Raw genomic sequence first — 26,656 nt, 5'->3', positions numbered from 1 at the left:
GTTGATTTAAATAAATTCCTCTTGCCACCCAGTTATTCTTCACTAGTTTAGATGTTCCTCTCATTGCTTTGAGCCCTCAGATTTATCTTGTTAACTCTCTCTCCATAGAGTATAGCAAGAATCAATCCGGGAATATAAATCCTTAGAGCACGGAACAAAGGCAAACAGAAAGGTGCTTTTTTTTAAGCCTTACTGACCACTCAAAACAGTTTCCACTAAAAGCCACAGTGAGTTTTTTCACACCACATTGTTATTCTGCTTTATCTACCTTGCATCCACACCTACTGCTAATTTAGAATCACCAGTTAAACTAACGTGCATGCCTTTGGACACATAGACAAAACTACCAGAGCTTTCTGCTGCTGGAGAAAAAGATGCTCATGAAATAGGAGCATTAGAAAAAAGACAGAATATGCTGGACTATAAATAGAGAGTCCTTTAAAGATGCCCCATCAGTACAGTAAGGTATGTGTTCAGCTGTAAGATGGCACAGCTCTCTGTGACCTCGTATAAAACGCATCACAAGCTAAAGTCAAAGTGTTAGGAAGCTTTCCAAGAATTAGACTGATGTAATGTCTCTGTTCATTTAATGTCTTTTAACAGCTCATAGGTGTTTATGCCGTGCATCATAAGCATTGGTGTCTGACATGAATTATGATGTGGTGAATCATGTGGTATGGAAGACAAAAAACACAATATTTTCTATAATAGAAGCATCATTGAAATTGTTCTTTGGGGTCTTTAACGGGACCAAAGAATCTCGGGTTGTTGCAGACAGATGTGGATTTTTCAAAATAAAATATATGACCCAAAAGGTTTAACCTTTATTGAGCCTTTATTTTTATGACTGCAATCACTGGTTGTTCTGGTAAGTTTCATCCTTATTACTCATCCTACCTGGAATAGAGTGAGGTAAAGTTGATACTGTACACCTGCTATTATAAATCATAATTGCAGGATCAAAGGGAAGTTTTATGTCTGTGCCTCAAGGTGTTTCTGCACTCATTTTGTGTGCATACAAGTCAACACAAGTTCAGTTTTAAGTGAGCTCTGTAACACTTAAAAGCTAAAACACTTCACAACTTTCTTTCTATCTATCTATCTATCTATCTATCTATCTATCTATCTATCTATCTATCTATCTATCTATCTATCTATCTATCTATCTATCTATCTATCTATCTATCTATCTATCTATCTATCTATCTATCTATCTATCTATCTATCGATACAGCAATTAAGTTCTCAACTGAAACAAAACTTGTCTCCCATCAAAAACTCTATTTGCCCACTACAAAACCCTGTCTCTAAAGAGTGTAACCTGAGCGGTGAACAAGGCGTTGGCCATAGAGTGCCACCAAAGGGGGTTGATACCACTTGGCATGATGCTGGACGACAGCCCTTATTCACTGTCAAAGGGGTTTCTATTCACAATGGAGAAAACGATGAAATGCCTCCATTATAGTGGGGACCAAAGGGCCCTGGTGCAGCCAGACACCTGATCTCCTCTTTGGCTCTGGCTTCCCTTTGTCAGAGTATTTCATAACTAGCATACCCACTTTAAAAAAGGACTTGATGCTGGAGCAGCGATGGACCTGAGACTCTGTGTTTCTGCGCTCAGACATGGGAAATAAACAAACCATCTTTACGGCACAGCAGCTAGATGCCTATCAGGTTGGTATCACTCCTGTTTCTTTATGAATTAATTGATAAGGCTCACTGAGAATGAATGGAGATACCGTTATCAGTATTAGCTTAACATCTACGAACAAGATTAATCAGACCTCTTCATACTATTAGCAAAAAAGAAAAGGATCCTACCCCATGTGGTGCAGCACTTCCTTTGCTTTGCTTTTGACTTGCATCATTATTGATGGAAAAAAACTCTAAGAAGTAATTTGAGGTGCAAAGTTAGAGATGTCATATGGTAAATAAATGGTAAATGGTAAGTAAAGTATTTATAAACAAAGTATTTCATTTGATTTTTGGTGCTCCTTTAATGGAGAAACTTTGTGTGCTTTAAATGAATATTTACACAAAAATAATTGCCATTAAAAAAAGTATTGAACTTCACTGCTTTGATCAACCACAACATCACCATAACATGCTGATACATAACAATAATAATAATAATAGTAGATCACTTTGCCTGTGCTGTAAGCAATTGATAATTTGCTTCCAAAAATTTACTTCTGTACTTTACCAACTCTACTGTTATAATTACAAAATGCATAAAATTGTGTAAAATAAGTGTTTTTTATTGATGTATTGCTATTACTGAGTAAATATTATACACATCACTGTATGTAAACAGCTTACATTGAATTTAAATTGTATTTACAGGACTGTACATATTTCACAAGAAAGGAAATTCTGAGGTGAGCCTACATTACTTCAGTTATTTTGTTTATACTTCCTGCTTTATGACATCCCTCCAGTGCAGAAAAGATCAAACCTAGATAACTAAACATGTACTCAGGATAAGTTGTGTTAGATCTCATTAATCTCCTGAGTCATTGCTTATGTAGCATGCTTGACAGAGCTGAATTTTGTTCTATTCTGCACAATACCATACTGTAACTCTAAACTAGACTATCAGGACACCTGTCTTGATGTGGGGCAGACTGCCACTGAGATCACAGGCTATTTTTACTGTGCTGGAAAGTGTGTAAGTTTTGAATGTTTTCCATTTTCAAAATAGTGTCCGTAGCTGAAAAGCAAATTCTTAACTTAACTTTTCCTTTCTAACTTGTCCCTTCAAAGTCCAACTCTACATATTATAGGACATATCTTGTAATTCAATATTGATAGTAAATTTTTTAAACCTTTCCTAGACTCTTCTACCGCTATCGGGATTTGGCACCGCAGCTCGTTCCTCTTGACTACACCAACCACCCAGATGTGAAGTTACCATATGAGCTGATTGGCAGCATGCCAGAGCTGAAGGTAGTCCCACTGCACTACACGCCCTGCAGACCTGCGCTCTCTCCCTGTGTTCCCAATCCATAATTAATGACCAATTAATCGACAGAATTCTTTGAGCGGTTATATGTTACCCGACTCCTTTAAACTTGAAGGATGTTGGTGGGTCCCAGAGGACACACTTTTTGGAAATGGGTCAATTATATGCCTCTTTACTCAGTGGCAGCAAGGTAAACAGGTGTGTTAACAAGCTGGTCACTGACATGCCCCAAGAAAGGGAGAGTGAGTCAGTCACGATCAGGGTCATGCCCGAGGTTGCCGCTTATTCCAAGCTGTTGTGATTACTAAAGATAATTTTATGATTCTATTGGATTTCAAACAGAAAAACAAAACTTAAAATCACAAACAGCACAGTTTTGATAGAACAGGACTAAACTGCAAGCCATCACATCCAACAAGCAGAAGTTAGTTGTGCTGAACGTTTGTGTGTTCACGCTCTGATTCTTTATTAGACTGCTGTGGTGTCCTGTTTGTTTAGGACAACCCATTTCGACAGAGGATCGCTGAGGTTTTCTCTGAGGACGGAGAGGGAAATATGACACTGGACGACTTCTTGGACATGTTTTCTGTCCTCAGTGAGATGGCTCCACGGGACCTCAAGGCCTACTATGCTTTCAAAATTTATGGTAAAATATCTTCATAAACCAGGGATGCTTGTCATTGCTTTTGTTTTTTTCTTTAAAACCAATGTTAATTCCAACCAATTTTTAAGTTTTTGCAGTTTCACAAATCATACTGTGCATACTTCACTACACTCAGTACATAACAAAGTATGTGAATAACCCTTCCTACTGCCACTGCAAGCTGAAAAAATACATTTAAATGTTAACATTTTACACCAAATAAGGAAATGTTTCATGTTAAGTCTGCTCTTCACAAACAACCATGCACCGTTTACATCTGTTTGCAAAAGGCAATCATAGAAACAAAATCGCTATACGTTAATCTGCAGAAAACAGCATTGACTTAAGCTTATTATTAGTTAGAATACGGGCAAATTTAATGTTAGAGCCATGCAGATATACTGCTGGATTTTCTGCAACTGATTTGAGTTGTGAAAGAAGATGTTTGGTTTCCAACATCCCAGACAGCAGACTGGAGTTAAACATATCTTGAAACTTGCAGAATTTAAAGAAGCGGTTTGTCAGTAAAACTGAACTGATTATCGTGCAAAAAATGTATGATGAAATCATCAACAGTAATGTATATTCATGCTGAAGGGTTATGGATCGCTAGCAGATGGTGAATGGAAAGTTTAGGATCATATACCAGCTCCTTAAAGCCTCGGTTTAAAAAAACAGTTGACAACTTGTGAAACTACACACGTAAGATGAGTGAAGAGAACTTTTCATTCCTTATTTAGACTAACAAAGAAGATAAAAGCTTAGAGGGTAACATAGTTACACTATAATGAAAAGGATTGATTATAAGAAAACACAGCTTTTCTTCATTAAGTTAATCATACACTAAATATTTCAGCCACATTAACAAAATATAAGATGAAAAAATTTAAGTTGTCAGCTTTACTGAGTCACAATTGTCCAAAAGCAATATTTAAAAAAAACTGTCTTTTGTCCAACCAGACTAGTCTAAAACTAAAATATGTTCAATTCACAGCCAACAAAGACACAAAAAGGCTTAAACTGAATAATTCACTGATGCATTATTTGACCTGTTGATATTCTTTTATTATTTTTCTGTAAGATTTCAACAACGATGACTTCATCTGCAAGTCAGACCTGGAGAAGACGCTGAACAAGCTGACTCGTAACGAGCTGACAGAAGACGAGGTGAGGATGGTGTGCGAGAAGGTGATCGATGAGGCCGACCTGGACAACGACGGACGTCTGTCACTCGAAGATTTTCAGCACATGATCGTTAGAGCTCCGGACTTCCTCAGGTGAACCAGCAGTAAACATTCACAATAACATGTAAACCCGTCAACAAGGACTAGATTTGGTTATAATTGACTCTAATATAGAATATCGTCCTTTTGCCGACTTTCATAATGAGAAGTATTTTCTGTTCACAGCACTTTTCATATAAGGATATAAGCAAATGAAGCGATCCTCTACATTTGCTACCTGGAATAGCCCCAAAGGATGGACTGGAAATACTTCAGAATGAAATCCTGTCATCTTTACCAAAAATTTCAGCATTTTTTTATTTAAAATAAATAAAATGACCAAAATCATTCTTCTGGCATTCTTTAAGGAGTCCACGTCCAGTTTTTCTCTTACAGAAACACCAACAGTCATGCTGTGACTGCAGATCTGTTATCAGGTGGAGGCATCGGCCAATCCCTCAAGACAAGGCTCATTAGCTATGATTATCAACAGTGGATTTGTGTCTTGTATCAAAAGGGGTTCAGTTACACTGGACAATAAACAATAAACACGCCAGAATATTCCAGTGGGCCAATAATAGGAGAGCCATTTGTCATGAAAGCAGTCAGTGGGTAAACTGATACTTTCCTGTGACATCCAGCCAATAAAACCACTCAATTGAAACGCACACGCTTAGTTTTATAACCTTATTTTATTAAATCAAAAGTTCACATATCTACAAAATTGTAGATACATTTTTATATGGGTTTAGAAAGTACAGTACAATTTAAGTAGACCTATTTTTAAGTGATATTTACAATGTTTTGTTGATTTTTTTTATATTATTGTCCCTGTGTACTTCACACTACATGGAATAAAATATGGCTGTAAAAAGGGAAAAATTTCAAGAAAACAAAAGATATGACTTAAAAACAAAATCAAAGAGGAAGTATCATATTTCAGAAAAAAAAAATGATACAGCTCGAGTCCCATAAAAGTTTGCTCCCTATGTTTCTGTTTATGACTTAAAGCTCGAACAAAACGGTGCCGTCCTCACATTTCGACATCCGCTCTCTTCCCGCTCAACAGTACCCCGCTGTGCTAAATTTCACCTGCAATGATGCACCAATGCTGCTTTAAATAAACAGAGCGTGTCCTCTCTTTTTTGGCTCAGTGAATGACACAAAACAAAAATAACAAAAGCCCATACATTCAACTGTACAGCTCTGTAGGTATGTCTGAAAAAAAAGTACATTACACACACGCACAGGTCCGAGATTCACAATGCATAGCTCACCTATGACAGAATAGATTACTAGTGGTTAAGACAAATGGCCATGGTATTCATGAGGTCCCAAATTATTTGATATTACAAAGGTGCATGAAACCTATTGTCCCATACTGTGCATGTAGGAACTTGATTTTAAGACTAACATAAACATAGAAACAATGGAAACAGACTGAGAATCCACATTTAAGCTCAACACAGGTGGAGTGTACATAATTGCATCACACTCCCCAAATTAGCTGTCTCTAATAAAATACTGATTCATATTTGAAGTTTGGCAGTCACCTAAGATGCACCGTGTGCTTCTGGCGCCACCTAGCTGTCAGATCTAATGTCCACAATGGGGAAAAACAAACCTGTAAAAGAACGCAGAATACCCCAAACAGGGCCATCTTTAGCTTAATTCAAGCCATCTCTATGTAAACTCATAAAATATTACTTTTAAACTATGGGTTGGCAAGCACAGTAGTATAAAAAAGAGAGGCTTAAAGACTTTTATCTCTTACGCACAGATATATGCTGAAATAACTTACAGTCTGAGTAAGGAAACGTTTTTAAGAGAACTAATAACAGGGCAGTGGACTGCTAGCTGTGAACTACCAGAGGAGATTGAGTCCTTTGGGTGTTGTAAAATGTTGGTAATATATGTCCTTTATATTACCAAGACTCAAAAGGAGCAAAAGAAATTTATAGCTGTACTGTATTGCAAAACTATCACTTGGCACAGACTACACACGAACCACAATTTACTGGTAAAGTGCAAGGAGAGCTGCATGACAGCAGGGAAGGGGCAAAAGGGGCTTACAGTGTGAAACTTCAAGTGATTTTAACTGCTCATCAAACAACCAGAGACGTCATTCAGCTTAACTGCGACTAAGAGCTGACAGAAAAAATTCAGACATCAATCTCAAAGCTTAAAACACTCAATCTATTTTACTTAAGAGCTGAGGTGACAGGTCAATGGAGATAAACAAACTTCAATAATAGATCGTTTAAAAAGTCCCTTAATTTCCCTAAATTAAGGGACATCTTTAGTGGCTTTAAACAGGCTGTGATTTTAAACTATAAATTAAGGACTCACTGTCACAGTAATCCTATTATTACAAATTTAAGACTGGTCATTTGCTACATAGAGAAATGTTCCTAAACAGAGTACTTGCATTTTCATCATTAGAATGACAAAAACTGTAGTTTAAGATAATATATTGCTCTTCATCACTCACTGAAAGGAGGTGAATGCACCAATGGTGGAGTAATCATTTTCAGTCACAAAAAAATGATTGTCAAGGACAACAAGAGCAGTGCTGTCAGCTCATTCTCTGTCTGATCCTTGACTGACAGTGAAAAGGAAACCTGTACAGCTCTGTTTGACAGCAATTCAAGCTCATCGGCCTCTGGTTGAAATTTGTCACATAAAAAAAGGGAAAGAGTGCTATTAAAAATAGATCTAAATATATCACATTTGTAATCCAGTCCACAAACTATTAATGACTTCTCATCCCTGGTTCTGCTACCGGTTGCGTGAATGAGTGAGTGAGGATAATGAAGAGACTAACATCTGGAGTAAGAGCCCATTCCTTTGTGTTAAATGGAACATCTGGATAATGCTCCTGGCTGAGTCCTCCAACCAGCAGAGCACTGTGACCCATGAAGTCAACATTTATCCTTAAAATGGAAAAGATGAAACTCTGGAAGCTTTCAGAAGAGGAAGCAAGGAGGGGAAGTCCTCCATTTACTGACAATATAATGGCTTACGTGGGCTGAGAGGACTGACCATAGCCGGAGAGAAAGGGGGAGGAAGTGCTAAGAGCAAGAACAGTCTATTTATGTCCAGTCAGTATGAAAGGCCTCAGTCCTCAGAGTAGGCTACAGCGGAAGAAGCTGGTCTTTTTCTGAGGCTCTGAGATCTTTACGCCCTGACTGCTTCCTTGCGGTGTGTTGCCCTCCTGCAGCAAAAACAACAAAGAAAAACAAAAATAAGTCAAAACACTGTCATCTGCTGCACAGTTTTCCACAAGCTGGAAAAACACAAAAACATTCCATAAAAAGAGCCACAAGAGCCGCTGGTGATTTTCCTCACAGTTTTATTCTTACCAATTTTGTGTCCATTTTTGATTTGATGTCTCTGGCGAGCGTCAAAAACGCCTGTGAAACAGAAAAGCATGTTTTCAAAATTCTAATCTTCATCTACTGTAAATTCAACTCAAGAATTTAAGGCAGCTGGACCTAACAGTCACAAGGTTCAGTTAGATTCAATTTTATTTATATAGTGCTAAACAGTAACAACAACAGTCGCCTCAAGGTGCTTATATTATAGGGTAAAGACCCCAAAATAATAGAGTGAAACCCCAAAAATCAAACGACCTATTTTGAGAAAGCACTTGGTGACAGTGGGAAGGAAAAACTCCCTTCTAACAGGAAGAAACCTCCAGCTGAAACAGGTCAGCGAGTGGCAGCCGTTTGGCGCAACTGGCTTTGGGACGAAAAGTCCAGTTATCACCAACAAGGTTCTTAATTTTGTGCATATGGGAGCTTCGCTTTCTAACCACGAAAGATGACATCAATATTAGACACAAGCAGGTGACATGTTTTGGGGGTTTTCTGGAGGCAAATACTGTTGTGATTTAGCGCCATATAAATAAAACTGAACTGAATGTTTACATGACGTATGAAATTAACTGTGCCATGAGTTCTAGCTGACAAAGTGCTTACATTTTCCACGTTGATGTTGGACTTTGCGCTGGTCTCCATGAACTTTATTCCATACTCTAGTGCAAGCTGAAATAAATAAACAAATAAATAAAGTAAAAAAAAAAATCTGCTGACACTTTTATTCAAAGCATATTACTTTAACATTGCAATAATGACTAAGATTCCCTCTTGACTGATGATCTAGGTGGAATTGACACAGAGTATCACCAGCTACTTGCTGGTTTCCATTAATGAAGTAAATTTATATAAAATGTACTTACGGTAACCCCTGCATGTAACCAACACTAACTCAGATGCATGTGTATTAAGGATGGGCATTTCAAGCAAGCACACTATTTAACATTTACTGGGAACAAGTCGCCTATTTTCCAAAAGTTCACCCGAAACTGCTTTCAAATGACTATAAACAGCTGTGTCAGACCTTTCACCAGGATAGCTTTACCTCGTTTCCATTTGTTATATAAATTTTGTCCATAAAAGACCCTTTGATGGCTGTAATAATGATTGGCTTTACAAGTTACATCGACATAAAACCTCAGTCAGGCACATGGTACTTAGTAGTACACCCTATCGTTGAAAACCTAGCAGATGTTTTACTGCCACCTACAGGTAGTAAAAGTGCATTAAATCCAACCAGGCAATAATAAAAACAAAGAAGAAACACTTTTGTAAAATCATGAATACCCCTGATGTGAATGCACACAGACATGAGAAAACTAAATGATAACATGTCTTTCTGTTGAACTGATTTTAAACTAGATCTTAATGTAACTTTACAGTGGCAGAAACACTAGTTTCTCTTCTCTCCTCTCAGTTTCACTGTGTGTTTGTGCTGGTGAACCTGAAACTGCAAGAACAGCCAGCCATTCCTCCCCACAGGGCGATCTCACAGTGTGACTACAGGAAAATAACACTTTGGAGAAGATTATGTGAGACCATGCACGTGTTAAGCTTCTCACCTTTTCCCCCATCTCTTTGGACACCTGCCGCTTGTCATTGATGTCACATTTGTTGCCAAGGACCATCTTCTCAACGTCCGCTGATGCATGCTGGATTAGGAGAGTTTTCATTTTAAAAAGGTACATGATACCATACAGACTTTTGATGGGTAGAACATAAGCGGATGAGTTTATATTTGGACCAGAATGTACCTCTTCTATATTCCTTATCCAGTTCTTGATATTTTCAAAGGATTTTTCGTTTGTGATGTCGTAGACGAGCATGATGCCCTGTAAAGAGCAGTACAATCATAAATAAATGCAGGTGAAGCTGCACCTTCTACAGGAAAGAGGATTTAAATCACATCTGTCTGTCAGCATGTGAAGATACCCACCATTGCACCTCTGTAGTAGGCTGTTGTGATTGTTCGGAAGCGTTCCTGACCAGCTGTATCCCTAAAGAAAAACCATCACTAGTTATCAGAAAGCTTAAGGACAAAATAGCAAATTGAATGTTTGTGGAAATTATTAGAAAAGTGATAATTTCTAACCAATGTCAAGCATGACAGCTAATACACTAAATGTATATTAAAACTGATTAAAAAAAAGAGTTATCTTAAACTCCAACATACATGTAATGGGCTTTTTAAATACCTCTTCACGAGTAAAACACCAGCATACAGTATATTACTACTGTGTAGTGCTTGCGGGTAACTGTATTAAGTGTGCAATAGTGCATTAATCTAACACAACAAATAATAAATTCACGGCAAAACATCTCAGCACGCAAAAATGTTTTCAACATAAACAACCTATAACACTAATATTTGCAACCTTACAATAATTGTAAAATTTAAATTATGCTAGCTAGGATTACAATTGGGTACTTCTAGCTAGCCAGGTAACATAAACGGTAGAAGCAAAAACTGGCACTACACTTAAGTAAAAATCCTAACAGGTTGTCTGCTAATAAATGACTTTAACCCTGTTTATTAATGTCTGGAGGTTGTGTGGCTTTATTTTTTGTGTAAATAACATTAAAATGTATTTCTTTTATTCTACATACACACCTATCTGAAGTCTCTGTAGACTATAATGTTCACAGACAACACTGTGATTTGTAGTGAGAGTTGGGAGGAAGCCAAAGAGAACTTGGAAAGGTGGAGGTATGCAGTGAAGAGAAAAGGATTGAAAGTCACTGAAGCAAGATAGAATGCATGTGTGAATGAGAGGAAGACATAACATATCAGTGAAGAGCAGAGGTAGAAAAGCTGGATAAGTTGAAACACCTGGGGTCGACCATCCAAAACACTGGACAGTTTATGAGAGAGATGAAGACGAGCGTTCAGGCAAGGTGGAGTGGGTGGAGACAGAAGCACAGTGGCATTAGTGAAAGGGAAAGTTTATACAAGATGGAAGTGAGACCTGCTGTGATGTATAGTTTGAGGATGATGTCACTAGCAAAAACACAGGAGGCAAAACTGGAGGTGGCAGAGCTGAAAGTGATCTTGAGGAACAGGTTTATAAATGACTATGTCAGAGAGAATGCTCCGATTTGAGCGGTTTAGAGACAAAGTTATGCTGCACTTCATTTGCATCAAGAGAGATGTAAATCCTGAGCTGAGCATGCTCCAGTAGTCAAGTTGGAGCAACAACAGGATTTGTTTAGCTACTTATCAAAGTAGAGCTGCTGCTGCTGTAGCACGTTCGTGGATACAACCTGGTCAGTGTTCTAATTTAGCGAGTCACAAATATACAACAGTGGCGGTGCAGACTACAAGTATTACAATTTTACTACTGTTTATGGTTGCCATCTTGAATTGTTAAGCCTGGTTTTTCTGAGGCTCCTCCAACTTTCCGAGCTCAAAATCTGACTTGAGGGAACAGTTCAGATGTAAATTCCATCTGCCAACTTTAACTAGAACACACTATTACAAAGACAAAAAGGAAATGGTTTGGGCATGTGCACTGGAGGAATAGTTGAAATTGGGCAAAGAATGTTAAATATGGAGCTGTTAGTCAGGAGGAAAAGAGGAAGACCTCAGAGAAGATTAATGGATCTAGTGAAGGTCATAAAAGGGGTTTGGTGTAGCAGAAAACGAGGATGTTAAAGCTAGGGTGAGATGGAGACATATTATCCATTGCAAACCATGCAATGTAATGTCCACTCATGGAAAAAGTGGTAGTGGTTAAAACACATTAATTTTAAAAATGATTACATCTGTGATTCTTATCACTGATAATGTATAAGAAGCACATAAGCAGTTAAACTCAAGTATTAAACTAGAGCTTGTAACGTGTATATACATAGTATAAAATACTGAAACTAACTATTTGGGAAAAAAAAAATCAACCAACACTAAATGTGTATTAAAACTAAATTAAAACACTGACAAATACAAAACATTGTCGGCAAAATTATGTCACATGTCCAGCATTAAACTTACCATATTTGTAACTTTATCTTCTTGCCGTCAAGCTCTATTGTCCTAATCTTGAAATCAATGCCTGCGATTAAAATAAAAATATGAATGTCAAATCATAACGATAGCTTAGTAGCTCGGCTCTAGCTGTCAACATTGGCTAAGTCTACTTTTTCAGCAAGAAAAATAACACCTACGAGCTTCCAATAAGCTACAGGAATATGATAATAAACAACCATTACACCATCAAATATCCGGGTTTCATATGTCTTCCAAGAATGTAGACGGAGCCAAACGGCTAATGTGCTACTCGGCTAACCGTTTTGGTTAGCAACCCGGCATCAGGTTATTATACAACGAAACAGTTCTGCTTAAACATGCGCCACACGAACAAACAAAGGTTATCAGTGCTTCACTTCACTACACTGAATTAACTGTACAATTGTACTGCTGCTACTTTAGCAAATACACATTCTGCCTATATGAATGTAAAAGAGAAACTAGTTCCTTGTGCTGAAATCCAGCAAGTAGACGGCCTCACCGAGGAAGCCCATTGACGTATTGTAAACAGAGAATGACTCGGTTTTTGTTCCCCCTCAAATACTCACCTATAGTTGAGATAAACGTTGAATTGAAGGCGTCTTCCGAAAACCTGAACAGGACGCAGGTCTTCCCGACACCAGAGTCTCCGATTAACAGTAATTTAAACAAATAGTCGTATGTTTTCGCCATACTTGATATTATTGCGGAAATCCCGCCCGGTAAGGAAGCAATGTAAATAAGCTGGAATGACGCCCCCTGCTGGCCCGGAATTCAACAGCGCTTCAGACTGTGACCGTGAGGCTTTTAGGTTGTTGGCTTACTTAAGGTAGACCAGGTTATAATTGTGAGTTGTTTAACTTGTGCTACTTTAGGCTTTTTTAAATATACTGCACTTGTTACTCTATTGTATTTACTATGTATAACTATAGCTTTGATTCAATGTAAAGTTTTGTCTTGCCATTTTATTATATACACCTTGCTAGTACCAGTTTGGGTCTCTTTTTTGCTTTTTGAATTGCCTTAATTCTTCATGGCATAGATTTAGCAATGTGCTCCAAACATTCCCCAGAGATTCTGGTTCAAATTGACATAATAGCATCACAAAGTTGCTGCAGATTTGTCAGCTACAGATTCATGACGTGAATCTCCATCTTTGCTTCCACCACAACCCAAATTGCTCTACTCGGATTGAGAGCTGAGGACTGTGGAGGCCATTTGAATACAGTGAACTCATTGTCATATCCAAAAAACAGTTTGAGATGATCTGAGCTTTGCCACATGATGTATTATCCAGCTGGGTACACAAATAAGGGATTGACACGGCATTAATGGATGGACACGGACAGCAACACAAGCAACCTAGACAGGTAGGGTTGGCATTCAAACAATGGCAGGCAATATTTTCCCAGTTGTCTGTTGTCCAGTTTTGGTGAGCCCGTGAAAACTGTATCCTCAGTTTCCCATCCTTAGCTGACAGGAGAGGCACCTGTTGTGGTCTTCTGCTGCTGTAGCCCATCTGCTTCAAGACCTGATGTCTGGTGCTACTCTGCATACCTTGGTTGCAATGAGTGGTTATTTGAGTTGCTGTCAGCTTCAACTCAAAGCTTGGTAAACATTCACTGACACTGATACTACTACTACAGTATTACATTTTAGTATACTTAGAAATCAAGGGAAATTTGTGTTCATTATTTAAAAAAACAACTTCCATTTGAATTACAATTCAACTAAAGAAAAAAAAACTGAAATGCAAATTACCACAGCCTAAAATGGGGTCAATTAGGACTTCTAATGAGGTTGGAAAGTATAGTAAAAGTGAAAAAGGAAAGTGGAAAGATGAAAGGCAAAACAACTAAATTATTACAAAACAACAATAATGTTGTTGTGAAGGGGTTTTTTTTGCTTTTTTTTTTAATCTAATTGAATTGTAGGACTTTTCTTTTTTGTGTTAATGCATTTTGAAGCGACTCGATGACAGTTGTTTCCAAAACTTTCCATCAGATCACACAGCCTTCTTTACTGCCTGGTCTCTGTCACGGTCTGTTAACAAGACGCCGACGATTTTGCAACACTTTGTGCTGAAGCCAATAAGTGTTGATGCAGAGCTGGATCGTGTTTCTAATCGCGAGTAATTGTTGCACAATATGCGATTGGTTTAATGTTGAGGACGTACTCTTTAACTTTTCATTTATTGCTCAGTAATTATCTTTACTGTGCAGCATACAGCAATTGGAACTGTTTATTTTACAGCTCACAGTCACAAGAAGCTTGATAAGAAGTTTGAGGACACACTTATACTCTGATAACATAGTCTTTAATATTAACCTCATGTAGTTGTATGCCATTTCTTGATTATAGCACTCAGTGGCATTACTGTTGTGAAAGAAGAGATACAGCATCTGCAAAAAAAAAAAAAAAAAAAAAAAAAAGCTGCTGTCTTAGCCCAGAGATCACAGTGTGCATGTTAGCACATGTAAACTGAAGGGTGAGTTCTTTTCCCTGGAACGGTTTATAGATGTGTGTTGAAACTGGCTCGCGGACATGACACATAACAACAGCAGCAGCATTAACACTGTCGTCATCATCGGTTTTATTTGTGCACAGAGTTTGGTCTACAACACAATTCCTAGCACCAATACTGAAATCATGTGGACCCAAAACCATTTTTTAAAAAAGGAAAAGAAACAAAAAGGACCATAAATACATAAAAGGGCTACATGGGTTTTACAAATTAAGAGTGAAATTGCAGAAAATGGATGGCATGTAGAAAATATCTTTTACAAAGTTGTTTGTTTTTATTATTTTTTTTTACTTATTTGATGTTCTTCTTGGCATTTTACAAGCTACTGAGCTCCTGCAGTGTTTGGTCCAGGACTTGGTGCATTCCTATGTTTTCTTCTTTTGCATGTGATAGGTTCTCTGTAATGAAAAGCAGCAGGGAATATATCATATAACTGTTTGTCAGGTAACAGGTAAAATTGTAAGCCTCAAAGTGAGAAAAATGCAGAAACAGCTGCAAAGTGATGAAGAGCAGATTGCAGTGAATGACAGAAGGCAGTGTAAAAGAGAAAAAGATCTTTATTAAGCTTCAGTTTAATGCAAAAAGAAGGAGAAGGGAGCTCTGAATGCAAAGGAATAAAGGAGACAAAGTGCTTCTAAAGATGCGAAGTCGGCAGAGTGCAGGGTTTACAAGGTGTTCATATCATTGAGGGCATGATCCAGCTCCTCGCTGATAGCCTTGTATTTCAGCTTCTGAGTGTACAGTTCATCTGCAGGTCAAAAGGCAGAGAGTGAGCAGGGCGCAGGAGGTTGAGAGGAAAAAGTGTGCAGGCCATGAAGGGGAAATCGGAAAAAGAAAGAAATCACAGAGCAGAAAGTTAAAGATTTATTACAAGAAGAAGTGTAGGGTAGAATATGAGGGCTGAGAGAAAGCGTACCTTCTAAGTCATCTATGGTCTTTTCCAGCTTAGCCACTGTCCTTTCTGCGAATTCTGCACGGGTTTCCGCCTTTTTCAAACAGTAAACACATTAAAATATATATGCAAAGCTTACTTTAGAAAACACAGGTTCAGCTTAAGCAGAGTGAATGAATTTACCTCTTTAAGTCTGTCATTCAGGACTTTAATCTCCTCCTCGTATTTGTCTTCTTTCTCAGAGTACTATGCAGACAGAGAAAAGCAACAGCTTTTGTTTGTGCCATTTTAGGATGATCAGGGTATTTTCCCCTGTTTTTTAGGTGATGGTAGTCGAGATGAGGATGCAAATAGTGAATGTGAGCACGAAACAAAGGCACTTAATGTGCTGCCGATCCTGTTGCGTGGCTGTATTGGGTGACAGTGATGAGTGTGGATGTGTGAAGGTGTTTTATGATAGTGAGCTTACCTTCTCAGACTGAGCCTCTAGAGACTTGAGGTTGTTGGTAACATTCTTAAGCTCTTCTTCCAGGTCACCGCACTTACTGAAAGAAAGAAAAGATGTTTTTTTTTTCCAATAACTTGCTTAGAATATATTTAAAATTCACATATTGTGGTGGGAATAACTGCGCTGAATTTCTCCTTACAGTTCTGCAATTTCTGCCCTCTCTTCTGCCCTCTCCAGCTCACCCTCGAGGATGACCAGTTTACGTGCAACCTGGAACGAAATCACAGTTGAACATCAGCAGAAGCGACATCTCACAAAAACAATTAATACGACGTGTCCGTTCGTACCTCCTCGTATTTGCGGTCAGCTTCCTCGGCAATGTGTTTGGCTTCTTTGAGCTGCATCTCCTGGATCTCCATCTTCTCCTCGTCTTTCATGGCTCTGTTCTCAATCACCTTCATGCCTCTAAAGATGGAAACGATGCAGAACATTTAGCCCAACAAGACCACAAAGACACTCGACATTGCAGAGGTAATCTGGGAGTCTCTCTAAAAGCTGACTTAACTCAGTAACCACCAACTTTGCATTTCCAACAGTTATTTTTTACCTGTCAAATTTCACTGACAGGCAATGGCATCTATTCACTGCACTAATGGGATTCTCTATCTTTGTATCACACTGTGACTTGTATGGCTCTGTATACAGTTTTGTTATCAAGCCTTCCTGCTTCAGTTCCGATGGGCCATGGGCCATTTAATAAGCCAACACGACAAGACAAGTCAAATGATAAATATCACATAACCTTACTGTTCTGTTTATGCCTCCAGTTTTGTGCTATTGCCTTTTTTGATTTTTCCTTGAAAAATAAAACTTCAAACTTTACAAAGTTTTACAAAGTATTGCTTTCATTTATTTTACTTTTTTTTTTTAAAGTCAAGCAAACTTTATTTCCACTCTGAGGGAATGAACAACACATTCCAATAGGCTTCCCTCACTACTTCCAGCCAATGAAAATGAGCCAGTGAGGGTGATTTCAGCCAGTTCACTTGTGTGTGTGCTTGCTCAGTTTTTTTTTTTTTTGTGCCACATGAAATAGGCTGAAGCCTATCTGCATGGTAACAGCGAATGCCCGTGATAGCTAACTTCAACACGGTGGGCTGTGTCTAACTTTCACTTAACATTAAAACACACAGTGACTCACAGCAGTAACAAATACATCTGAATCTACAGATCTATGCTGATTTTCACCTTTCGCTCTCATCTGCGGCCTTCTCGGCCTCCTCCAGCTTCTGCAGGGCTGTGCCCAGTCTCTCCTGAGCACGGTCCAACTCCTCCTCCACCAGCTGGATCCTGCGGTTCAGCGATGCTACTTCGCCCTCAGCCTGTAGCCACAGATTGAGAGAGATAGGGAGGTCACAGGTCAGAGGCCAGGAAGGAAATATGAATGCAGCCAAAACAGGAAGGTTACCACTTAAGATCAGTGCTGAAAACTGCTTATCCATTCATCCATTTTGAAGTTATGCTATTATTTTCCCCCCCTTTCATTCATGGCTTTAAGAAGATGTCAAGATCAGGTCCTTGCATGTCTCCCTTTCATTTTCTTTTTCAGCCTTAGTGACTTTCATGAGTTGTGGACTTTGCAGCCTGGCTACCTACTTTACTAATATGCTGACACAGGATAACGCAGTGACAGCTTTTTTTTAATAAACATGCTGGCATCTGATATTTTACAGCTGGCTTCACTTTTGTAGTGTAAACCCAAGCATGTTTGGGGGGACAACAGCTTTCTTCTCCTCAGCCTGTTTCCCACAGCACTGATAGGGCAGATAACCATGCCTGCTCTCTCCTTCCTGTGTAGAGGCTCAAGAGGAAAAGAGGATTCCGGGCACCTTTTCAGATGGACGGTGTGTTAGCTGTTATTCAATCAAAAAGCTCAAAGGGCGCAAGGGAAGGAGAAAAAAAAAGAAGTTTTGAAAGATTGACAAGAAGTGTAACTGTAAGCATGAACCCTTTAAAAGCTTCAATTTTACATTTTCTTTAAAGTCAAACAACCACACTGACAGTTAATGTAACACCGGGGACTTGCAGCATTTCTTGGTGTTTTGGTAGATATATGGGGCGGGCTGGGGTTAGATAACACAGCCGAACAAAAGTCTGCAAAGGAATGTCGACACAGCGATGTCTCAACTTGTCTCTGTAACGACTGTATAGAAAATAAGAAGACAGAAAAAACTACAGATTTTTTACTGTAATCTGTATGCAGAGGCTTCGGTTTTTATTTCGCGCGTTAGGTGCGTTATTATTACCGCTACTTTGCCAGTCCAGCTCTCAGGAGTGCGTAAACGCTTCAGATTACAGTGAAGATGCTCAACCGGCTTGCTGGGATTACAGATCAAGACAAAAAGTAAAAGAAGTCCACTTCAAGTTGGACTACATACAAACTGATCTCACTTTTTCGCGCAGTTCCCGTTCAGTTTCCAGCTCCTTTTGTACTGCCAGTGCGCGATCTTCTGCCTCATCAACTTGCTGCTGGAGGGCTTGGATTTTCTTCTTCACGGCCTCCATAATTCCGACTGTTTGGTTTCTTTAAACGGGGATAACGTCTGAACCGGCAATCGATACCCTTAAGTTATGAATTCGCCTCAAAGTTGCAGGCTCTGTGGAAATCTTTTCTCGGGCAGGAAATCAGGGAGGTGCGGTGCTGGGACGGCGGAAAAAAAGGGCTGGGAGTTTTCAGGAAATTTATGACGAGATCCTCCAATCATGTGAAGAAGCCTGTCTCAGATGACATCACAGGATTTAGGAGGGGAATGTGGATTTTTTTTTTTCTCCACAAAGGAGGTGTGTAAAGTCACTTTTTTGTGAGGCCAGGGTTTTCTATTGTGGACTTATATGGCAAAGTGAAGGTGTTGCAACTTCTCGGATTGAAGGCAGCGGAAGTGCACTGTCAGAGTTATTTGTCTGCTGTTAGATAAAGCGTGAATCACGTCTTAGGGATCATCGTGTGATTGGATTTGGTTGTCTGAGAGAGAAAAGGAAGGGAAGTAAATGTCAGTGGGGGATGGTGAAGGAGAGAGAAGCAGGTTGTAAACTGTATCAAAGGACATCAAGGAAATCAAAAGTCCAAAGATTTACTTCTAGTGAAGGGGGAGGAGGGTCAAGGGTGGGGTGGGGCCGTAATAATCCTTTTCACTACGGGTTGATGACCTGCAGTGGCTTGGAATGTAAATTGATTTGGTTGCAGACATGACCTGCAGCCATCGGGTGGCGACACATTTCTTCATCGCCCCCATTTGCCGCCTCCTCCTCCTCCCGCTCACGTTTTCGTTCTTTTACCACATTTATATGTATCGGTAACCCCCCCCCCCCCCCCGACACACACACACACACACACACACACACACACACACACATAATCAGTGTGAAACACATTAGAAGGTGAAAGAAGCGAAAACGTATTTGTGGCCACCTGATAAGCCATTAGAGGAATAAAATCATTTGTTATCACCTTTAACCTTTGAGGTCATCTCACCTGCTTCAGCTCAGGTTTTTACCTGCTTTGTATTCAGGTCCGTAATAATAAGTGAAGCTGAAACACTTTCCAAATCCTCGTGAAAACTTCACAGACTTGAAGGGAAGAGAATCTCCAGCACTCTTCCAAACCACTCTTTTCATTCTCAGTGTCAGATCAATATTATTATATTGGTCATGATTCACTCCCAAAAGTAAACTACGCCAAGTCTGTGTCCGGATTTATTTTGTTTGTGATAAGGGATAATCCCCAGTTAGATTCCCATCATTTTCCTGGAAAGGATATGTTTAAGCAATAAATACATGACATAAATGTAGATGGTCTCCAAAAGTTGGCAGTCATTCAGCATTGCACACTGCCTAGGTATGTTACTGTAAAGGCCAGACTGAGGAGAGAATAACATCTCAGCCCCAAAAAAGGCCAAAGCATTGATTTCATTAGAAACTGCAGTACGGGGTTCTCTGTTTGCTTAGGCTGCATTCCTGAAATTCTTTGGTCGGCAACAGGCTGGCCAAGTTGTGTCTGTGCTTGAGAAATAGCTCAGCTACAGACCTCAGTGAACCACCAATAACTCTGTGATTATCTCCACGGTCTGGGTTAGAAGATGCAAGATAATCAGTTCAAGATTTCTGGGTTAGTAGTTTACATTGGGGTGGATTTTCTTTTTTAAAATTTAATCTCAAGGCAGTTCTTTAAAACAACCATTCATGTCTTCTTTTATTCCTATCCTATTACAATATGTATGACCGTCAGTGATTTATTCACTTCACATTCATATTTTGCACTTTAGAAACAACCAAGCTGCACTAAACTATTGGGCGAGTCCAGACATTTCCTTTTTTGGGTTATGTAAGCAGAAGAGGCAACTCTTCATCTGAGACAAGCACTTTAGCCAATGATTTTGTTTAAACCAGCTTTGACAGAGAGGAATGTGTGTCCATGTTACTGGTCCCCCTTTTCCCTCTCATAGAGTGATATCTATTTCAGTCCATATGAAGTATTTGATACTGATATTTTAGAAGCTGTGGGGTTGCACTGTAATAATGCCTTTCAGATGGCGTCTTGGTGGTGAACTCACGTCTGTGGCCTTCTTCTCCGACAGTTCCAGTTTCTCCTGAGCATCCTTCAGGGCCTCGGAGTACTTGTCCAGTTCATCTTCTGTTCCCTTCAGTTTCTTCTGCAGAGCGAGCAGCTCATCCTCCAGCTGAGAAAAGGCAGACGTGAGAGAAAGTCAGGAATCAAATATAGATTTTTGTTCAGTTAAAGTGAGTATGATGAAATTCTGGTATATGACAGAAAGCAGTAGTGGGTGGATAGATCTTTTACAGATCACTTAAATGTTATTTTGGGATATTCCTGATGTATTTCAGAAAGATGAATTTCACATGAAGATAAGGAGGTGAAAATACGTAGTGGGTGCATGATTTTGGACTACAGCTAGGTCTTCTCAACAAATACATGTGTGCTGTTATTTTAATCAGGGTTATTCTTTCCACTTAAAAAGCTCCAGAGTCAAACATTCACCATGAAGCCTGTAGATTATGTGAGGTAACTAGGACGTTCCTTCTGAAAAGACACATAGCTGCAGAGTCTGGGTGGCCCAATCCTTTAATTGCCGCGGGAGTCTGTGCCTGATGTTGTGTGTAATAGATGTTAATTTTGCATGCAGTTTTGTGTATTTTCAGTGCCTTTCGTCAGCCTAACTGCACTCTGATAGTCTACTCATCATGCCAAGAATAGCAAAGAAAGCATCTCTTAGCACTATTTGAACTGCAGCCATCCCAACAAACTAAAGAGCTCTGCATAATCTTCTAGGATTTCATGCTGACTGTTCTTTGCTCGTGTAGACATGCTGAGGGTCCATATGTGCCGTGCCAGTGACAACTGATGCTCCCTGTGCTCTCTGAGGGAGTCGTTAGGGCATTAGCTACCAGAGAGTGGATCTTTCCACTTTCCACTTGCTTGATCCTTCACCCTGGCTTTGTCCGAGTCTCTCTAACTCGCTGCTCTCTAACATTCCTTTCATACCACGTTAATGATGACACCATCTCCCACTATGTGATAATTGCCTCTATTTAGAAACCTCGGATATCCTATTGCATCTCCAGATTCTATTTTGTTTGTATCAAATTAAAGTACACTGTCATTAAGTTTGGCTGGGAAACATCATTCTGTCTGTGGCTTGAGCGCTGTGGCGCCAAATATGGGGGCACAGAAATTTATGAGGTTTTATATTATACCAACTTCACTTCTGATTAGGATGCTGCCAGAGTCAGACCGTGATATTCTATAGGTTTGTTTCAACCTGGCAGCTTTTCCTTTGATTCAGTTCGGGTAATAAGCCTAGCTCTTGTCACTGCCATCTCTGTGGACGTCCTCCACCGTCTCCTACTGCAGAACAAGGAGCTCAGTATCAACTGATCCCTGTGATTCAGCATTTAGTGCTGCTGAGAAATGTTCTTATTTAGTGTTTTAGATTATGACTGAACTACCAACAAAAATAAATCAAAAACTATTAAAAAAAGTAATATAGGAAAAGTGAAAAAAACAACACCGTTACTTAATAGTGTTGTAATAAAACTGGTATGAGTAACTTTACAGAGACATTTAGATATATCATCCTGATATTGAAAATGTTCACATTTTTTGACAAAGAAGATTCCCCATATTTTCAAAAAAAGTAATTATTAAAATTAATTTATGCATGTGTGATGCATTTACTTCATTTGTTGTAAATATGCTGTGACATTTTAATATTCCTGCATTAAACATTAAACTCATGAGCCACGCGTCACCTGCTTGCTTTTATCTTCCGCCGCCTTCTTGTCGGTCTCGGCCTGTTCCGCCCTGTCGATGGCGTTCTCCTTGTCCAGCTTCAGCATCTGCATCTTCTTCTTGATGGCCTCCATGGTGACTGTTGGGTGTCAGCGTCTTGAGATCTTTAGAAAATGAAGTTTTGTTGTTCGTTACGGGGAAAAGCTGCTGCAGATGTTCAGAGGAAGACGCCTCACAGGAGCCCTCACAAGGTTGACAGGGAGCACAACTGGCAGATGCAGAGAGGAGGGAGCTCGGAGCGAGCGAGCACAGGAGAGGAGGATGCAGACTGAGAGTCGGTGGAGCTGTATGTGATTTAAACTTGACAGGAGGTTTGGAGACAGCCCTAGTCCCCAGTGACAGCCCTTTCCCACCGGTCACCCCTTTCGCCACTCCCCACTTTGGCTCCTCTAGAACTTACTGTTGCCCCCCACCCCATCCCTAATCTAAACTTCACCTCTCAAATGCTCTTTGGTGGGACAGCATGGTGTAGCTGTTTCAGCATTGACCAGCCTATGTCCTTGTTTGGATTTTTACCCAGATAAAAAGCAGGAAAATGACCGAGAGCTCACAAACTTCAAAAGGGAAATTGTTCGCATTAATAACTTATGCGGCTTTTTGCCTCTCTTTGTCCTATCTATATGCCTGTGTTCTTACTTAGGAATGTTCGAATTGATGTTAATACCAGAGTTGGTTAGAAAGGGACATAGTTTTCATTCTAGTGCTGAATGAAAAAGGGCTGTATGGAAAATGATCCAGCCAAAGAAAATTTGGGGGGAAAGAGCTGTCTGCATGTGATCCACGCCAGGCAGCCAGAGCTTTGCAGTCAGGATACACAGGCATAAACCACAGGTCCAGTGCAATTAAGATCCTCTTAATTACTATTGGTTTGACAGATCTGTACTTAGATCTGTTTTCTCCAATTTGTAAGGCGCACTAAATAAAAAAGTGTTGTTGACTGGGAGATATAACTCAAGACTGATTCTAGGAATTTGGTTTTATGCAGTTATGAGATATTTAAAAGACGGGGTTTTGTTTTTGTTTATACTAAATTGCATATTATTTGTAGATTATTAAGTGAAAAATTCAAATCCCCAGGAAATACAAAGAAAAACAAACTTCGGAATAAAAAGAAAACATGGATATGGCTTTAGTAACTGTGAGGCACATATAAGCCTGTCTGCTTTCTTTCAGCTCTTCTGTGCCAGCTGCCCTGGCTAAAAATAAAGATTACACACAAACTCGAAGAACGGTGCGTCTTGCCGTGGCCATTTAAGTGACATCTGAAGATAAACTTGGACTAATGCATCTCTTGTTGTTCATGTTGCACTGACGCAGCTGCAGCATGCATCATCTTGGTTGTTATTAATCTTTATACAGACACTATTTTGGCCAAGCACTGGTAAAGACAGCACTGTATAAACCTGAGAGTCTGTGTTTCAGGTCATCTGAGTTTGAGGAGAATCGCTGTCTGGGGAAAGCTGTGTGTTACCAGAATGTACATTATTCCAGGTATGCTGAAGGAACAGAGCTCCTTTGTGTGTTCAGTAATTTTGGGCCCACATGAACCAAAAAAAGGTGTCATCACGAAGCTGAAGTTAGAGCTGGTTAAGACTGGATAAAGAAATCTGTCAAACAAAAAACTGTCTGCTGTGTTTGTTTTTCTTTTTTTTAGTTTTGAGTTGGTCTTTTGGGCTTTTCCAGGGTAACGCTGAGGAAAGCTGATGGAATACACTTGTAGGAATATTAATCTTTTCTTTGCGTTCTGAGTAAGAGACCAGCAGGATATGAGCATGCTGGAGCAGAGGTTTACAAACGTGGTGGCAGTTTGATAGCTTCAAGATCCTGGAGTTAACACAAGCTTACATCATTACATTCAGTGTTGGTAGTGACTGTGCACCTTATTTGGTGTGTCAGGATGCTGCTTGCGCAAAGTGTTATGGTTACACAAGTGCATGCACATTACGAATCAGGGAATTTGGAACATTTTTCACTAAATGATATTGAGGACTCTGTTCATGCTTTCTTGTGATGAGAAAGCAGGTTTGGAGCAGAACCTGTCCAGGGGGACAGAAAGAGATATAAGAAGGACAGGAGATATCAGGGAGAGAGAGAGAATCAGAAGTGGAGTGAGAGAAATCAGAACCCTCCCACAGGAAACCCAGCTAAACTCCTCTTCTCCTTGTATGGTAAAAACTCCCCCAAAAGCCACAGTATCGCCTTGGGAGTAGAGTCAAAGTCCTGCTAAGTATAAATCACAAAGCTATGGGAATGGTGGAACAGATCAGAGTTTACATGAGCAGTACCACGAAGGACACAAACTACTCTTTTAGTAGTCTTAAATGGCTGATGTCATGGATTTGTCATAATGATGGACTCATTTTACTTACAAAAACAGTTGTGCTTTATGTACTTTGTTTGATGACACAATAAAGAACATATACTATTCAAAGGATTTACGGTGGGAATACCTGTACAATCAAATGTAACACCTGGGTGATGCATTGACTCAGAGTGAGACAAACCGATTTGTCAGCCAGAGTAAACATATCAGCTCTCTTGATCTATGAGGGTTCTGCACAAACATGTCTATAATCGAGACACAAACAGCACGTAGAGAGTATGGAAGTGGTTGAGGGAAGCAGCAGTCTGTTATATTTGGCTGTGTAACTCAGTCCAGTCCAGTTGTATCTGTGACTTCTGACAATGTGTACACTCCATCGCTCCAGCCAAGGGATAAAAGATTTGTCACTGTGACAGGGTGCAGTGTTCGTACGCAAGACCACAGCTGAAAGACTCACTCCAAGACTCCGAGACTGGGTCCTACCAATCAATTAAAAAAGAAGAACAAACACCAGCTGTTTGGGGTCGTGTGCTGAAGCAGGATCCTGGATTTACTTTAAGTTCATGATAAACTTGTAATACTCCCTAATCACTCCAGTAGGTTTGTGCATTATAAACCGACATAGTAATGAGACTTTATTATATTTTTAGATGACACGAGACAACAGGACTTCTACTTGTGTTTCATGGGTGTTTTAACCTCTGATGATGTCAGTATTTGTTGCTGGGCTGCCATTTCATCCTTTCACATCAGCTGTTGTAATTAGTACGATGATCATTTGCATTAGGATGACAGTCGTGTTGCTCAAACCCACAGCTGAGATTCTTTTCATACCGAAGGCAGAGGTGCAAAACTAGTAGAAAGCGGGACTGTGTACAGCTTTATTTTCACCCACAACACATTTTTGTATTGTCCTCTCTTCAGCTTCCTCTATTAGCTGGGAATGCAAATTTAGCCAAGTGTGTTTGTTTGGGTTAGCACACTTGAACAAGCTCTCAGACTTCAGTTATTTTAATACTAAGCCTGTAATGCCTCCAATATCACTGCAGTAGCTTTGTGTAATTATGACACACTGACACATTAATAGGCATTATTATATTATTATATTAAACAGCAGGACTTCTCCTCGTGTTTCACCTCTGAGGAAGTCAGATTTGTTGCTTGGATGCCATTTATATTTTGCACACCAGTATTTAGTGGGATTATCATTTGCATTAAGGGGACTAGACCTATGCACAAAGTCATGGTTTATAAATAAAAGCTTGTCGTTGTGCCATGTATTGACTCCTATTTTGACGTCATCAGATCTTTGAAATTAAGCGGAAATGCAAATCAGTCACCTTCCAACACGAGTGCATGAAATTAAACTGAAACCTCATATGCCACTCAGGGTCACGGGGTCCTGGAGCCTATGCCACTCCATTACAGGCCTGACACAGACAACCACCAACTGTCACATTCATAACTACAGCTAATTTAAAATCACCACTTAACTGCATGTCTTTGCATATGTAGAATATGGAACCTCCACACAGAAAGACCCAGAATAACCAGGAGATTTGAAGCTGTGAGATGACAGTGTTGACCAGTGCACCCCTAAAATCTAAACTATTCAAAGTATTACTAGTAATAAATATAAAAACATGTATTTTATTATATGTAAAATGTTGAATTGTTTGATGCTGTCATATTTAATTATGACCCACTGCTGCACTTTATTCTGTTGGACACTGAAAGAGTTGAAAACTGTACTATCCTCTGGTGATCATCATGTATCGTAAAACATAGCAAAGTTGGTGACAGCATACAGCATAACACAAACCAGAAACTATAAGATTGCTAAGATGTTTATACTGGCATGTTTGCATGGAAATGTCTAATCAGCATTTAGCCA

General features: G+C 39.5%; 3 protein-coding genes and 1 long non-coding RNA gene across 8 annotated transcripts; 2 read left to right on the top strand and 2 right to left on the bottom strand.

Moving 5' to 3' along the window:
* Window positions 1–1,578: 1,578 nt before the first annotated feature.
* cib3 (calcium and integrin binding family member 3) lies at window positions 1,579–6,057 on the top strand. The gene is made up of 6 exons (XM_003448481.3): window positions 1,579–1,674; window positions 2,344–2,378; window positions 2,835–2,946; window positions 3,461–3,608; window positions 4,687–4,882; window positions 5,015–6,057. Exons 1-6 carry the CDS (start codon window positions 1,624–1,626, stop codon window positions 5,034–5,036), a joined length of 564 nt encoding a protein of 187 aa, XP_003448529.1. The 5' UTR covers window positions 1,579–1,623; the 3' UTR covers window positions 5,037–6,057.
* On the bottom strand, window positions 5,766–12,966 carry LOC100703352 (ras-related protein Rab-8A). Its single transcript, XM_003448482.5, has 8 exons — window positions 12,778–12,966; window positions 12,194–12,254; window positions 10,142–10,202; window positions 9,960–10,037; window positions 9,768–9,857; window positions 8,809–8,874; window positions 8,191–8,241; window positions 5,766–8,042 (listed from the first exon to the last, which is right to left on the bottom strand). Exons 1-8 carry the CDS (start codon window positions 12,899–12,901, stop codon window positions 7,953–7,955), a joined length of 621 nt encoding a protein of 206 aa, XP_003448530.1. The 5' UTR covers window positions 12,902–12,966; the 3' UTR covers window positions 5,766–7,952.
* On the top strand, window positions 12,967–15,050 carry LOC102083287 (uncharacterized). Its single transcript, XR_270079.2, has 2 exons — window positions 12,967–13,819; window positions 14,213–15,050. It is a non-coding gene; the product is annotated as an uncharacterized LOC102083287 (long non-coding RNA).
* On the bottom strand, window positions 14,778–22,749 carry tpm4b (tropomyosin 4b). Of its 5 annotated transcripts, none has more exons than XM_003448484.5 (9): window positions 22,400–22,744; window positions 20,683–20,808; window positions 17,321–17,454; window positions 16,420–16,537; window positions 16,272–16,342; window positions 16,094–16,169; window positions 15,808–15,870; window positions 15,649–15,718; window positions 14,778–15,130 (listed from the first exon to the last, which is right to left on the bottom strand). In XM_003448484.5, the coding sequence occupies exons 1-9, from the start codon at window positions 22,511–22,513 to the stop codon at window positions 15,048–15,050; spliced, it is 855 nt and encodes a 284-aa protein (XP_003448532.1). In that variant the 5' UTR covers window positions 22,514–22,744; the 3' UTR covers window positions 14,778–15,047. The 5 variants fall into 5 exon arrangements, with proteins under 5 accessions (XP_003448532.1, XP_005476660.1, XP_019203693.1 ...); XM_003448483.5 differs by lacking the exon at window positions 14,778–15,130 and adding an exon at window positions 15,272–15,480 and having other exon boundaries at window positions 22,400–22,749; XM_005476603.4 differs by lacking the exons at window positions 20,683–20,808; window positions 22,400–22,744 and adding an exon at window positions 18,524–18,810.
* Between the last annotated feature and the right edge of the window lie 3,907 nt (window positions 22,750–26,656).

Source organism: Oreochromis niloticus, linkage group LG18, assembly GCF_001858045.2.
Source record: "Oreochromis niloticus isolate F11D_XX linkage group LG18, O_niloticus_UMD_NMBU, whole genome shotgun sequence".
NCBI classification, from domain to species: domain Eukaryota; kingdom Metazoa; phylum Chordata; class Actinopteri; order Cichliformes; family Cichlidae; genus Oreochromis; species Oreochromis niloticus.
Note: the sequence above shows the minus strand (reverse complement) of the source record. Positions and strands in the feature narration are given on the sequence as shown.

Excerpts from the sequence above, each read along its gene's own strand:
- LOC100703352 (XM_003448482.5), bottom strand. The coding sequence starts at position 12,901 with ATGGCGAAAACATACGACTATTTGTTTAAATTACTGTTAATCGGAGAC. Across the intron at positions 9,858-9,959 it reads GGATAAGGAATATAGAAGAG|CATGCATCAGCGGACGTTGA; the intron begins GTACATTCTGGT and ends CTCCTAATCCAG. Across the intron at positions 8,242-8,808 it reads CCAACATCAACGTGGAAAAT|GCGTTTTTGACGCTCGCCAG; the intron begins GTAAGCACTTTG and ends TCTGTTTCACAG.
- cib3 (XM_003448481.3), top strand. The coding sequence starts at position 1,624 with ATGGGAAATAAACAAACCATCTTTACGGCACAGCAGCTAGATGCCTAT. Across the intron at positions 1,675-2,343 it reads AGCAGCTAGATGCCTATCAG|GACTGTACATATTTCACAAG; the intron begins GTTGGTATCACT and ends TTGTATTTACAG. Across the intron at positions 4,883-5,014 it reads AGAGCTCCGGACTTCCTCAG|CACTTTTCATATAAGGATAT; the intron begins GTGAACCAGCAG and ends TTCTGTTCACAG.
- tpm4b (XM_003448483.5), bottom strand. The coding sequence starts at position 22,513 with ATGGAGGCCATCAAGAAGAAGATGCAGATGCTGAAGCTGGACAAGGAG. Across the intron at positions 15,719-15,807 it reads TGAATGACAGACTTAAAGAG|GCGGAAACCCGTGCAGAATT; the intron begins GTAAATTCATTC and ends TGTTTGAAAAAG. Across the intron at positions 15,481-15,648 it reads GACCATAGATGACTTAGAAG|ATGAACTGTACACTCAGAAG; the intron begins GTACGCTTTCTC and ends TTTGACCTGCAG.